The sequence below is a fragment of the Pristis pectinata genome, chromosome 26 (genome assembly GCF_009764475.1).
Source record: "Pristis pectinata isolate sPriPec2 chromosome 26, sPriPec2.1.pri, whole genome shotgun sequence".
Lineage (NCBI taxonomy): Eukaryota > Metazoa > Chordata > Chondrichthyes > Rhinopristiformes > Pristidae > Pristis > Pristis pectinata.
In genome coordinates this window covers 29775749-29791249 of record NC_067430.1, presented here as the reverse complement: position 1 = coordinate 29791249, position 15501 = coordinate 29775749, and the positions used below count along the sequence as shown (strand labels likewise).

Below are 15501 nucleotides of genomic sequence, written 5' to 3'. Positions count from 1 at the left end.
TTGACCATGTCAGTTTCCCCATTATGTTTCAAACCAGTCCTTTGTCCTCGCGTCCTCTTTTAACAAATGGGAACAGATTTAGAAAAGCTGTCCTTTCATGATGTGACAAAATATTTAAGTTTTCCCAGCCAATCAAAAGTCTGCACTTGAAGAATTGCCATGGTCAGATACAGCTACACACCAAGCCAGGAGGAGTTGTCTGAGGACAGAGACACAGTAACCCCTCCCCTACCCCCACCACTAGCGAGCCCCAAGAAAAATCTGTGGCATGCAAAAGGTTAGACCAAGCAAAAAAAGGTTACACTGAGAATCTGCTCTGAAACCCGGAGCAATTATTTCAAGGAGAAATAATCCAAACCAGCAACATCACTTAAAAACTGTCCCAACTTTAGCCAACCCCCATAGCAACAGGTGTCAGAGCTGAAGGATTCCACTGTGTCGACTGGAAGTCTAAAACTTGTTAATAAACCATTAATTCCTAAAGTTAGCAAGAGTTGCGTTAAGGGTAAACACAGACTCAGCTGCCTAATGACTCTGAGGCAACACTTTTAAACACTGTTTGGGTTGTAGCACAACATGTTCAGCTGAAGGTTTTCATCCCAGTGTCGTAACAGGACAAACAGCTGCCTGGCTGAGGCTTTGACAGAGGCAAGCTCCCGTGCCTCGGGTATCTGCTGGGCATCCAGCCACATACAGGCCTTGGCAGCCACCAGCTCCCACTCAATGAAGTAAGCAGCTGACCGATGCTCCAACCAGGCCAATGCCACCGCCGTGGACCAGATCGCTCCCTCGGCATCCAGGGGCTGCTGAAACTCACTAGGGGTGGTCAAGAATGGACTGCTGCCGGCACTCAGGTCGGAAGCTCCGCCAGCCAGCAGGGTGCTCGAAGCCTGCGGGTTCCCCGGTGAGGATGACCGACGTACTGTAACCGGTGGAGGGAGCAGTTCACAGCTTCCACTTGTAACTCTCGACTGGATCTCCACCAAGCTGCTCGAGAAGTGGCGTGACCTGATCTTTTTGGATTCTGCTCCGACTCCGTCTATCCCCAAGTAACTCAACGTTCCCACATTCGCAGCTTCTGTCTGATGGGAGCTCTCTGTGGGTTCCTTCTCTTGGGCTGCCCCCTTGCCGGCGAAGCTGCTCGAATGAGTGTGTGAGGTGGGGCTGACACTTGATCGGTGGCACATGAAGGGGGAGGTCCACTTCAGCTGCTCCATGGGGATGTTAATGGCTTCGCAAAACGCCGGACTCAGCAAGAAGGCTCCAGATGCCAACTGCAGGTTAACCTGAACAATGGAACAATATTAACCCTTTCACAATCATAATATTTACAGCATGATAGAAACACACAACTGTGATTTATCAATAGAAAAATCTCTGCTTACTGCAAATTGTGTTTACAAATCATTTTAGACTAATTCTGAAATTAGGCTGTTTGGAAAAGTTCTGTTTCAACATCAACAGAGTTCCATTGTGTGGATTTAACTCAAGGAGATAAAAGAACTCAGTGCAAATATGCATAAACAAAGTATTAGAAATAGGGCAGGCACAGTAGTGTAGCGGTTAGCGTAACGCTATTACAGCGTCAGCGACCCAGGTTCAATTCCAGCCGCTGTCTGTAAGGAGTTTGTACGTTCTCCCCATGTCTGCGTGGGTTTCCTCCGGGTGCTCCGGTTTCCTCCCACATTCCAAAGACGTACGAGTTAGGAAGTTGTGGGCATGCTATGTTGGCGCCGGAAGCGTGGCGACACTTGCAGGCTGCCTCCAGAACACTCTAGGCAAAAGCTGCATTTCACTGTGTGTTTCAATGTACATGTGACTAATAATGATATCTTACATCTTACAAGCTACAACTTAATGCATATTTAATATTCACCATTATCTGCTTAATGGAAACAGTCATAGATCTGAATGTGTATTGCAGGAAGGTCTTTATGTTTTGGTTCAACTGGTATCAATTTTTAGATATTTTCCTTTACTGTCTCTGCTCCCCAATTGAGTATATACTTGCATTTACACTTCAGTGTTTTAATCAATTGAAGAAGCACGCAGTCCATGATCAGTGCACAAGAAATAGCATGCATCAACAGAATCAATGATTTCAGAAGGCTCAGAGAACCTTAAGATGTTGACACACCCTCCTCCCTAAAGTGATGACCCACCCTTCGACAGTGCAATGAGTCAAATACAATATTGTTGCTAACCAGAGGCATGTAATCGTTGTTCTCAGTCTCCGGCTCACAGATCGACTCACTCATCTTGCTGGGTGACCTGGACATGAAGCCTTTGGCGGCCAGGGACAACATACGCGTTTTGTTAAAGCTCAATCTTGAAAAAAATACAAGAAAAGGTTCTTCAAAGTTCTACCAGCACTTGGTAGAAGGTTAATGACAATAACCAGGCAGTTTACTCCTTGATTTGACCCAGGCCAGTATTGGTATAGAAATACACTCATCACAAGAAGTAAATACAAATCCAATACAGAACTGATCAAAGTCTTTGAAGAAATGTCTGCTGGATACTTCGAAATTTTATAATCAAAAAAAAAAGTCAACATTTTGTAATGTTAACTTCATTTGCAAATCCCTGAGCAAAACACAATCAAACATTTTAGAATGACTTGACTTAATAATAGTGCAAGCTTGCAGGAGCAGCCTAAACACAGCTGAACAATCCAATACCTACTCTGTAAAGGATTACCTGGAAACAGCATTCCCCATCAAGTAATTACCTGTCAGCATGGCAGCATTGTAATAAGTTTTATAGCACAGAAACAGGCCCTTTAGCCCAACTTGTCCATGCAGACCAAGATATCTGTCTGAGCTAGTCTCATTTGCTTGCATTTGGCCCATATCCCTATAAACTTTTTCTATCCATGTATTAGTCTAAATGTCTTTTATTTACCCACCTCTACAGCTTCCTCTGGCAGCTCCTTCCACATACCCACTACCCTCTGCGTGAAAATATTGCCCGTCAGGTCCCCTTTCAATTTTTCCCCTCTCACCTTAAATCTATGTCCTCTGGTTTAAGACTCCCCTACCCCAGGAAAAGATGTTGCATCCCCCCTATCCATGCCCCTCATGATTTTATAAATGTCTGTAAGGTCACCCCTCAGCCTCCTTTGCTCCAGGGAAAGCAGTCCCAGCCCATCCAGAGAAACAAAGGACTACAGATGCTGGAATCTAGACGAAAAACACGACGATGCTGGAGGAACTCAGCAGGCCAGGCAGCATCCGTGGAGAAAAGCAGGCGGGCAGTGTTTCAGGTCAGGACCCTTCTTCAGGACTGAAGATAGGAAAAGGAGGAAAAATATATAGGAAGCAAAAGCAGAGCAGTGACAAGTGGATAAAAGAGGGGAGGCGGGGTGGGCACAAGGTGGTGATTGGTAGATGCAGGTAAGAGATAGTAATAGGCAGGTGTGGGGGAGGAGGGGAGAGCAGATCCACAGGGGGATGGGTCAAAGGTAAGGAGAGAAAGGAGAAATCTGGGTAGATAAAAGAGAGAGAGGCTAGGAAAGGAAAGGGAAGAAGCATGGTAGGGGAGGGGGATTGTGGGGAAGAGGGTGGGGATTACTTAAATTGGGAGAATTCGATGTTCATGCCGTTAGGCTGCAAGGTTCCAAGATGGAAAATGAGGTGCTGTTCCTTTAGTTTGCGCTCGGAATTCTCCCGGCAGTGGAGGAGGCCGAGGACTGACATATCAGTGATGGAGTGGGAGGGGGAGTTGAAGTGACTGGCAATGGGGAGATGCAGATCGCGGTTACGGACGGAGCGCAGGTGTTCTGTGAAATGGTCACCCAGCCTATCCGGTCCTTATAACTCAAGACCTTCAGTCCCGGCAACATACAGTTATAACCACTTGCAAAACTTTTATGCTGACTGGTGATTAAGAACTAGCACAACACTATGAACCAGAATTAAATCATTTTCATGGATGCTTCACAAATAAATAAACTTTCGGGAGGAGATTAAGGTCCATTTTGACTTTCCTGAAAATTGCAATGATATTGTGGAATAAATCCACTTTCAGTGCTTTGTTGGCAGGATGTTCTAATCTGCCTGACCGTCCACAAAAGCAAAAATTAAATAAAAACACAAATTGCTGGAAATATTCCAGATGTCAGGCAGCATCCGTGGAGGGAGAAACAAAGTTAACGCTTCAGATTGATGCACGAGAACGATTCCAATTTCTGATGACTGCTCATCATCCTGATGTGGACTTTTTGTCAGGATATTCCATCGGGATTTCTACCTTTGTTGTCTGTTCAGCAACAGGGGACATACTCTTAAATGGCTGTGCAGCTGCTTTGGACACTGGGCGGCTCAGGGTATAGAGAACAAGCAGGAAAATGGAGTGAAACCAAGATTAGATCAGCTGTGTGTTTATTGAAGGTGGAACAGGCTTGAGGGGCCAAATGGCCTCCTGCTTCTCCTCTTTCTGAATGTTCTTATATTAAAAAACTCACTCTTTAGTGCCCCTTGCAGGTTGAGACCCTCTCCACATGTTTGTGGACTAGGGCACTGTGGACAGAAACCCTTCAGAAGCAGAGTGCTCGGAGAGTCTGCACTGTTAAGGCAGCCAGAAGCGAAGATGTTCCCCTTTTCTCCATAGTGTTGTTGCTTTGCATACAATGAGAACAATGGTGAGGCTTTCCACTTGTCACTGCGAGTGACTCTGTGATGGGTCAGCCCAAACGGAGAACTACACTTACAGAAAAGCCGATCAAGGAATTCCTGGAACTCCTTCTCCAGCCATTAAATGGAATAAATTGTAAATAATTTTGCTGTCTGCAGCTCAGAGAGAATCGACCTAACATACACATTCATTTTTGTTAATGTGCTTGTTTAATATTTTATAAAACTTGTTAACGTGTGAAGGCTGAAGAATAAACAACGTGCGCTTGTTTAAGGCTTAGTTAAATGAAATGTTTTTTTTTGGATGTGCAATCAATTTGTTGTTTTGTAACTCCCACGTAGACTAATGACTAATTGGTGTGACTAATTGATCCTCACTCCAAGAAACTGCTGCAGAGCAGGGTTTGGGAGTGAGAGAGAGTTTTCTTTTAATGGGGAAAGCATTGAAATGTTACTGGGAACCATGTGCCTGCAGGTGCATGGGGTGCAAGGAAGCTCACCAGCACCTCTACTTCCTCAGGAGGCTGAAGAAATTTGGCATGTCCCCTTTGACCCTCACCAATTTTTATCGACACACCATAGAAAGCATCCTATCTGGATGCATCACAGCCTGGTATGGCAACTGCTCTGCCCAGGACCACAAAAAACTGCAGAGAGTTGTGGACACAGCCCAGCGTGTCACAGAAACCAGCCTCCCCTCCATGGACTCTGTCTATACCTCTCGCTGCCTTGGTGAAGAAGCCAATATAATTAAAGACCCCACCCACCCGAGTCATTCTCCCTTCTCCCCTTTCCCATCAGGCAGAAGATATAGGAGCCTGAGGGCACATATCACCAGATTCAATCAACAGCTTCTATCCCACTATGATAAGACTATTGAACGGTTCCCTTATACGATGAGATGGACTCTTGACCTCACAATCTACCTTGTTATGACCTTGCACCTTATTGTCTACCTGCACTGCACTTCTCTGTAGCTGTGACACTTTACTCTGTATTCTGTTATTGTTTTTACCCTGTACTACCTCAATGCAATGTGTAATGAATTGATCTGTACAATCAGTATGCAAGACAAGCTTTTCACTGTACCTCAGTACAAGTGACAATAATAAACCAATACCAATACAGCTGACTACAGGTGTACCAGGAACTGTAAGTGACTACAGGTAAATGGGGAACTACAGGTGCATGGGTGACTACAAGTGCATGAGGACCCACAGGTGCATTGGAGTGTGATGCAGTACAATAAGTACAAAATAGAATAGCTATGGCCCATAGCAATAATGGGCAGCAGAGTGGCGCAGCTAGTAGAGACACTGCCTCACTGTGGCAAGGATCCGTGTTAATCCTGACTCAGGTCCTGTCTGTGTGGATTTTGCATGTTCTTCCTGTGATTGTTTGGGTTTCCTCCAGGTGCTCCGATTTCATCCCACACCCCAAAGGCGTGTGAGTTGTAGGCAACAGACTGCTGTAAATTGCCCCTAGTTTGTAGGTAGGTAATAGAATCTGGAAGGAGTTGATGGGAACATTGGGAAAATAAAATGGGATTAATGTTAGAATTAGTGTAAACGGGTAGTGATCTTCAGGCAAGGCCTCAATGAGATGAAGGGCCACTTCTGTGACGTATCTCTCCATGACACCACGGAACAATGTTGCTGCAGGTTACAGCTCCAGTGACCCACGTTTCAATCTTAACCTCAGGCACTGTCTGCGTGGAGTTCGCACATTCTCCCTGTGACCGCGTGGGTTCCCTCCCACATCCCAAAGGACCGTTGCTTGGTAGATTAATTGGTGACTGTAGAATCTGGCGGAAGCTGATGGGAATGTGGGAAGAATAGGTACAGGAGAAACAAGTGGAGTACAGGATTGATGGGATTGCTCCAGGAGCTAGCACAGACTCAATGGATGTTGCCTTCTCAGCCAGTTCCCACTGAAATGATCCCTATGACCCACAAATACTTTGGGGATATTCAAGGGTGCATGGAATGGGAGGCGCAAACAATTGCAAGGATTTAGGAATCATGATCCTTAGTTGGTCCAAGGATCGCCCCTATATAAGTTAAGCTTATGTGTACACCTCCAAGGTTGTATACCTCCAAACACTTAAAATATAAATTCCTTGCACGGTCCTGTGGAGGTTTAGAGATGCTCTATAACCTCCACAAACATCGTTTCCCCAGGACTCATAACTCCACATTCTGCTCTTGGGAATCGAGTGCTTGTGGCATTAGCTTTAATACCGATATCAACTGCTGCCACACAATAATCGCTTGTCAGTCCCAGAGTGATGAACCAAACCTCATGGGCTGATCGACAACAAATCCACTGCCAATTATTTATTCAAAATCAACAACTCATGTCAAAGGGAATCAGAAACGGCAACGGGTGGAAGGATCCGGAGCCCGAATGCCATCTAAAGGTGACCCCTGTGATATGGTCACTCGGGTAAGGGAAATTCGCCCTTATGGAACTCACAAATTACTACCAGAATTCTGGGATACAGAATAAAAATTCGCTCTTATGTGAAAAAAAGTAAATAAATAAAGATAAAACTTTTTTTCAACTCGCATCTCTTGACGTATCCACAGATGATGCAGCTTTGCATTAGGGAAGTTTGCAGTATGGACCATTTTCTAGGGATACAGCCCACCTGTAATGTGGGGATGGACTGTAATGAAATGTGGGGTTGTTTAGCAGTGTCTCTCACTGGGGTTCTTGCAATGATCCAATCTGTTGATAACCCTCTGAGAGATATGATTTGTGCTCATTCAGCAACTCAATCGAACCAACCGATCTTAATTTCTTTCACATCTTCTCATTACTCACTCACACTGAAGACGTAGAGCAGAAGGCCATGGGTGATGCTCGCATAGTGTTTACATTGCCACGAGCGTCAACCATCATTGGACTTACTTAGGGCAACACAGTGGTGCAGCCGTTAATGCTGGTGCCTCACAGCACCAGAGATCCAGGTTGGTCCTGACTTTGGGAGTTGGCCCAATATATCACGGGCACATCCCTCCCCACCAGTGGAAGTACGTACAGGAGGTGCTGCCTCAAGAAGGCAACATCCATCATCAAAGATCCCCACCATCCAGGCCATGACGTCTTCTCACAGCTCCCATCGGGCAGGAGGTACAAAAGTCCCAAAACACCAGATACTTCGCTTCAACCATTTGGTTCTTGAACCAACCGGCACAACCCTAATCACTACAGTATAGCAACACCATGACCACTTTGATCACTTTGCATTAAAATGATTTAGAAACATAGAACATAGAAAAACTACAGCATAATTCAGGCCCTTCGGCCCCCAAAGCTGTGCCAACATGTCACTACCCTAGAAATTACTAGGCTTACTCATAGCCCTCTATTTTACTCAGCTCCATGTACCTATCTAACAGTCTCTTGAAAGACCCTATTGTATCCGCCTCCACCACGTTGCCGGCAAGCCCATTCCACACACTCACCACTCCTGAGTAAAAAACTTACCCCTGACATCTCCTGTATATTCTACTCCCCAGCACCTTAAACCTATGTTCCTCCTGTGGCCACCACTTCAGCCCTGGGAAAAGCCTCTGACCATCTACCCTATCAAGACCTCTCATCATCTTATATACCTCTGTCAGGTCCCCCCCTCATCCTCCATCTCTCCAAGGAGAAAAGGCCAAGTTCCCATCAACCTGCTTTCATAAGGCATGCTCCGCATTCCAGGCAGCATCCTTGTAAATCTCCTCTGCACCCTCTCTATGGCTTCCACATCTTTCCTGTAGTGAGGCGACCAGAACTGAGCACAATACTCCAAGTGGGGTCTGACCAGGGACCTATACAGCTGCAACAACACCTCTCGGCTCCTAAATTCAATTCCCCGATTGATGAAGGACAATACACCATATGCCTTCTTAACCACAGAGTCAACCTGCGCAGCCGCTTTGAGCGTCCTATGGACTCGGACCCCAAGATCCCCTCTGATCCTCCACGCTGCCAAGAGTCCTACCATTAAGACTATATTCCGCCAACATATTTGACCTACCAAAATGAACCACTTTACACTTATCTGGGTTGAACTGCATCTGCCACTTCTCAGCCCAACTCTGCATCCTATCTATGTCCCTCTGTGACAGCCCTCCAAACCATCCACAACACCCCCAACCTTCGTGTCATCTGCAAACCTACTAACCCACCCCTCCACTTCCTCATCCAGGTCGTTTATAAAAATCACAAAGAGTAAGGGTCCCAGTACAGATTCCTGAGGATTTAGTTTGTTTTTGTTCTAATGGTGTTCCTTCTTGTAAAAATTGTGTATAATTTATGTTTAATTATGTTTTTCTTGTGAATGCTGCTTATCTGATGCTCTGTACCTGTGATGCTGCTGCAGGTAAGTTTTTCATTGCACCTGTGCACACCTGGACCTGCGCATCTGACAATAAACTCGACTTTGATTTTGACTCTGGCTATGCTGAATTCTACACATTCTCCCTGTGACTGCATGAATTCCCCCAGGTGCTCCAGTTTCCTCCTACATCCTAGATACGTATGGTAGATTAATTAGCTCCTGTAAATTACCCCTAGTTTAGGTAAATGCCAAAAAAAAGCAAAGGAGAGTTGATGATAAGAGAGTTGAGAGTTGAAGATAAGAGGGGTTGGAACTGATGAGATTGCTGTGCTGGAAGCCAGCATGGACCATATGGGCTGAATGGCCTCCTTTTGTGTCACAATAAGTAAGTGCTTGAAAGGCACTTGTCCCTTGACAACCAGTTTATTGAATACCAGTGTCAACACCGCACAACAAACAATCTGCTGGAGGAACTCAGTGGGTCGAGCAGCATCTGTGGGGGGGAGCAGAATTGTCGACGTTTCGGGCGGAAAACCTGCATCAGGACCCAGATCGTCAACTATTCCTTTTCCCCTCCACAGATGCTGCTCGACTTGCTGAGTTCCTCCGCAGATTGTTTGTTGCTCCAGGTTCCAGTGTCTGCAGTCTCTTGTGTTTCAATACTCTCACACCTGTTTATGTGCTGGCATCTGAAAGCCCAACTTATTTTTTACTTGTTCATTCACAACTGGAGAATGCTATCTCCATTTATTGGTTTGCCAGCAAAGACTGGACCAAAAGGTTACAGTCTACGTCTTGTGTTGTATCTTGCAGTAAATGAAGGATCAAAGCACATAGCATGCATGAGGGGATAGCATTCATGAATTAAACTGCTTCCTGCCTGAGGCATTGATTTTATTTTCAATCTCCCTGCAGTGAATTAAAGAGCTACCCTTCTACAAACAGGCTGCACTGATAAACATCGCAGCTCCTATGTGAATGATGTGATCCTGTGGCCATGGTGATCACCATGGGAGAGTCTGATGAAGATCTGGAGCCCAGACTGGCTGCTTAATCCTCCCACACTCCAATTTCCTGCTCTCCCCTAAATCTCCATCCTGACTTTTCTCATCATCCCATTTCCCCCTCCCCCTTCCCTTTACATCTCCCTCTCCTTCTCCACTTCTGACCCCCTTTTCCCTCATCTGCATGGCTGCCATGGAAAGTACTCTTCAGCACCAATGACCCACTTCCCAGCATGCAGTACCTGAATGAGACGGCATCGAAGGGTGCAGCAAGCAACAACCGTCTGCGGACATGTGACAGGTTCTAACACTTCAAAATGGGTGAAAACAACAGCAGGGATTTCTTAAATCAAGGAAGTCCCAAGTTAGAGACATTTTAGTTGACACCCAATTTTGTGCAGGGAACACAACAATTCAATAGTGCATCGAGCATGGGTAGAATCCAGTTTCAAAGCTGAAGAGTTAAGTTAATAACGGCACTAATTTCAGATACCTGCAGTAAAAAGGCTCTCAGTGGATCGCTGTGATGAAATCGAAGGACTTTTTCAGTGAAACTGCAAGACAAAGAGACAAATTGTCAGAAATTGTCAAGGTGACACATTTGCCTCATAGTAAAGTATGTCTCCGAATTCATTGCGAATGCACATATAATTTTGATCAGAAAAATTTAGATTTTGTATGACAAATCAAATTAAAAACTGTTTTAGAACTTGGGGCCAGAGCAGAGCCATGCCAACACTGAGAAGGTGCTGCAGATCAGAGGTTCACACAATGTAAAACACTGGAAACTCTCAGCAGGTCAGGCAGCGTCTGTAGAGAGAGAAGCAGAGTTAATGTTTCAGTGTGATGGTCTTTCACCAGAACTGGGAAAGGTTAGAGTTAAAGCAGGTTTTAAGATGCAGAGAAAGAGGGCAGGGTGGAGAGATGGGGCAGAGGACAGAATGGATTGTGACCAAGGGGGTGATAGTAAGGGGTGAAGGATGGGCATAGAGAACAATAGTCTCGGGGAGATGTAAATGCTGGATAATTATCAGAAGTTACCAGAGAGAATACGGTGGGAAAATTCTACAAGTGCTGATTATCTGAAGCTGTTGAATTCAGCGTTGTGTGCAGGTTGATTCTACATTCTGCAACACCTTCCTATTCATTAGTATCAGTGGTCCCCACAGTGAAACTTCCACATGGCAACAATTCATCCAGTGGGTGACAGAGATCAGAGTTAGAGACACAATATCAGAGCCAGGAAATGCACCATCCGATCTCCCTGCCAAGGTATGGCTCTAAGCAATCTGGTCTTTAAGCTTTAGACACAGCATTAGGCTGGTCTCTTAAACTTTCACTCATTCCTGAGATTCGATAGGGTGTCACAGTGGTTATGTTGCTGCCCGACTGCTCCAGAGACCCAGGTTCGATCCTGACCTCCGATGCTGTCTGTGTGCAGAGTTCCCACATTCTCCTTGTGTCCATGTGGATTTCATCCAACTGATCCAGTGTCCTCCATATCCCAAGGACGTGCTGGTAACTAACTGGCCATGGTTAATTACCCCTTAGTGTAGGGCACAGGCAAATAGAATCGGGGGGAGTTGATGGACACAAGTGAGAGAGAAAACATTGCAGGGCTATAGAGAAATGGGGGGGGGATTGGGACTGATGGGATTGCTCCCCTGGGAGCCAGTACAGACCTGATGGGCTGAATGGCCTCCTTCTGTATGGTAAAAGGATGTGTAAGATATCTCCATCTACATCCTGATTTCATTGTGCATCTTGCAGTTCACTGTTAAATGATTAATTGTTCTGCATCAGGCCTGTCTCCTCACATTCACTCTGGCAATCCACCTCGTCCAGATGAATATAAGAAATAGAGTCATAGAGCTATACAGCATGGAAATAGGCCCTTCAGCCCAACTGGTCCATGCTGACCAAGATGCCAATCCAAGCTAGTCCCATTTGCCAACGTTTGGCCCATAACCTTCTAACCTTTCCTATCCATGTACCTGTCAGTACTAACAGGGACTAGTGGAGGCCACTCAGAAATGGCCACCAAACCTTGGGCTCCAGTCCTTCACAAGCTAGTCACTCCCTTCCATCCAGTCCACCTTCACGGTATGTTGCTTCAGGAAGGCTAATGGATGCCTGCCACCCTGGCCATTCCCTGTTCTCCCTTCTACCTTCTGGGAGAAGATACAGGAGCTTGAAAGCCCAGAAGTCCGGACTCAAGAACAGCTTCCTCCCCACTGCTGTCAAACTCTTGAACCAATAGAAACAACAAGACAGAGTCCCTCACCGTGCTCCGTCACTCAGCAAGGTCATGGTTGGTCTTTTACTTCAGTGCCCCTTCCCTGCATTAATCCCAGACTGTCGGAGTTCCTTAATATCCAAAACCCTGGCTTGAATAAACTCAGCAACTGAGTCTCCATAGCACCCTTGGGTGGACAGTTTCAGACCCACTGCCCTCCATAGCCCTTACCGATGGGTGCTTGTGCAAGTGTGTGAATTGGTCACAATTGTCAGGCGATTGTGAAGGAATCCAAACCTGCCGAAGGTTGGCCGCCTTGATGCTGCCCCTGAGGGAAGGAGCAGCAACTTGGTCCTGTGGACTTGGGAAAAGCACCTGCCCTCCAGATGTGGCTGGGATTGCTCGCCAGCTGTGAGCACAAGGTAAACGCACCATAGAAAGGATGCAATAGCATTAGAGGAGATTTGTGCGTATCATAATTAATTAGAGAGACGGCCCATGCTGGGACTGGCTTTGGACTGAAGAAGGCTGAGATGAGATTAAACTGAGGAGTGTAAAATTACAGGAGATCGAAGATGGATCAATGGCCCTTGGCAGAGAGAATAATAACTGGGGGACTTAAATTTAAGTTAGTTGGTAGGATTTGAGAGGAATTGAGGAACCAATTTTCATGATGTCAAGGGTTGAGGGTCTGGAACTTACTGGCTTGAAAGGGGACGGTAGGCAGGGGCACTCACATCAAAACCTGAAGAGCTGTGACATGCAGGACCACAGATTGTGAGCTGGCAAGAGTCCTGATGAGCAAGGTGGGGAAGGGGACGGAGGTGGGTGTAAAGTCAAGGGGGATAGAAAGCAGAGTAGAGGTTACAATAAGATCAACCGACTCAGGAACCAGTTGGAAGGTAGAGCAGATCTGAGAGGTGGGCTGACCCATTCGTGCCCCTTACTCATATATTCATGTGTCTGCATGTTTGGTTAAGCTGAATCCATTTTTAGACAGCATGAACAGGATGGGCTGAATGGCCTCCTTCTCTGCCATAAATTTCTGTGATTCTTTGATCCAATGAACATGTCACTCAATAATTCCTCCAATTTATCCATTAGTACAATCAGGCTGTTCAAGATCCTGAATATAAACCTTATTTATATTCCCATGGAAGCTGGCTCACTCTGCAATGTGTCACAGTTGCCCCACTTCCAGCCATGGTGTTAACTTCCACCGAAACGGAGCAAAACCTGAAGAAGTGCCATCACCATGGCAATAAGATTTAGTTAATAAGGTGTTACTCAGGATATTACATTTCTCTGTCTTTCAATACTGATCCTCTTCACCATCTGAAAGCCTAATACTGTGTGAGAATAAGATTTAACGTTCTCTCTGTCACAGGTAATTAAATCTTCTGGACATGTTTGAGCTTCAGGGTCACTGTTGAAATCTATTATGCACAGTTAGACAGAAAACAGTTAGAAATCAAATCACGCAAGCAGTCACTTCTTTTCTACCGTTTGTTTGGTCCGTACCTTCCGTGCTTCTCTCCCACCCTGAGGATGAAGGGGATGTGCAGGGTGATTGCTTGTTATCCTCCATTGCTGAAAAATATACGAACACAACAGGCCAAGGTAAAAGATCGAATAAATTAGGTCAACAGAAACACGTGGTCGTCGATGTTGTGTCCCCGACGGCTCAGGGAATTGAGGGAGAAAATAGTTCAGCCACACACACCAGGAATCTCTGCCTTTACGTTCCGTCCGTACCAACAGGGACCAGTGGAAGCCACTCAGAAATGGCCACCAAACCTTGGGCTCCAGTCCCTCCTAGGCTTGTCGTTCCCATCCATCCAGTCCACCTTCACAGTGCATTGCTTCAGGAAGGCTAATGCACGCCTGCCACCCTGGCCGTTCCCTGTTCTCTCTTCTACTTTCTGGGAGAAGATACAGGAGCTTGAAAGCCCGGACGTCCATACTTAAGAACGGCTTCTTCCCCACTGCTGTCAGACTCCTGAACCAATCCCCTCTCTCACACCCCCTTCCCAGTGGTGCTGCCACCTTCTTGGACACTTAACTCTCCCTCTCTCGCTTATTCCGTTATTGTCAATTTAACGTTTCTTTTTGGACTACTTCAGACTGCACTGCAATCTTTGCACTAGTCTGCTGTTAGAACCGTAGAACAATACAGCACAATACAGGCCCTTCGGCCCACAATGTTGTGCCGACCTTCAAACCGCACCTAAGACTATCTAACCCCTTCCTCCCACATATCCCTCTATCTTAAATTCCTCCATATGCCTATCTAACAATCTCTTGAACTTGACCAACGTATCAGCCTCCACCACCACCCCAGGCAGCGCATTCCATGCACCAACCACTCTCTGGATGAAAAACCTCCCTCTGACGTCTCCTTTGAACTTCCCACCCATCACCTTAAAGCCATGCCCTCTTGTATTGAGCATTGGTGCCCTGGGAAAGAGGCGCTGGCTGTCCACTCTATCTATTCCTCTTAATATTTTGTACACCTCTATCATGTCTCCCCTCATCCTCCTTCTCTCCAATGAGTAAAGCCCTAGATCCTTTAGTCTCTTCTCATAATCCATACTCTTTAATCCAGGCAGCATCCTGGTAAATCTACTCTGCACCCTTTCCAACGCCTCCACATCCTTCCTATAATGAGGCGACCAGAACTGGACACAGTACTCTAAGTGTGGTCTAACCAGAGTTTTGTAAAGCTGCATCATCACTTCACAGCTCTGCATTTTTTGCATTCATCACTGTTTTTATTGCTGTATTTATTATCATCATGTACACTGTTTCCTCTGTGAGCTTCACGCGAGCGAGGAATTTCATTGCACCCTGGTGTATATGACAATAAACTAATCTAATCTAAACTATCCTAATCTAATCTAAACTAATCTAATCTACAGAAACAATCTGGGCCACTGGTCTTTTGCTCTGAAACTCTCCGTAGCTAAAACAGTAGAATTGACGAGGCTTCCATCCATGGGAGAAGTTTAGTTCTGTAAAGTTATGCACACTCTGCAAGTGGAAAACCTGTGTAGAGTTCATTTGCTGTAATATTGATAATCATTCTAGAGTAAGTGATACCTCTAACATTAGCAGTCAGTCTCTCCCATGTAGTTACCTGCCACAACCTTGTGTGAGTTCATTGCGAATTTAGGTCCTACTACTGACCACATCAATATCACATCCGGTAGATCAGTAATACAACTATCAAAATTTCAGATTTCTTTCTCTGAGTTCATTTGATTGATTTTCTTTTTTTTAATTCATTATATG

General features: G+C 45.6%; 1 protein-coding gene across 1 annotated transcript in view; it reads right to left on the bottom strand.

Moving 5' to 3' along the window:
- Window positions 1–392: 392 nt before the first annotated feature.
- The window catches only part of vwa5b1 (von Willebrand factor A domain containing 5B1), a 128199-nt gene continuing 113090 nt past the window's right edge, over window positions 393–15501 (bottom strand). Inside the window, exons 19-23 of the mRNA XM_052039010.1 lie at window positions 13691–13800; window positions 10468–10495; window positions 7797–7800; window positions 2205–2328; window positions 393–1286 (exon numbers count right to left, since the gene is read on the bottom strand). Coding sequence (XP_051894970.1) covers window positions 549–1286; window positions 2205–2328; window positions 7797–7800; window positions 10468–10495; window positions 13691–13800 — 1004 coding nt within the window. The 3' untranslated portion in view covers window positions 393–548. The remainder of the gene's footprint in view (window positions 1287–2204; window positions 2329–7796; window positions 7801–10467; window positions 10496–13690; window positions 13801–15501) is intronic.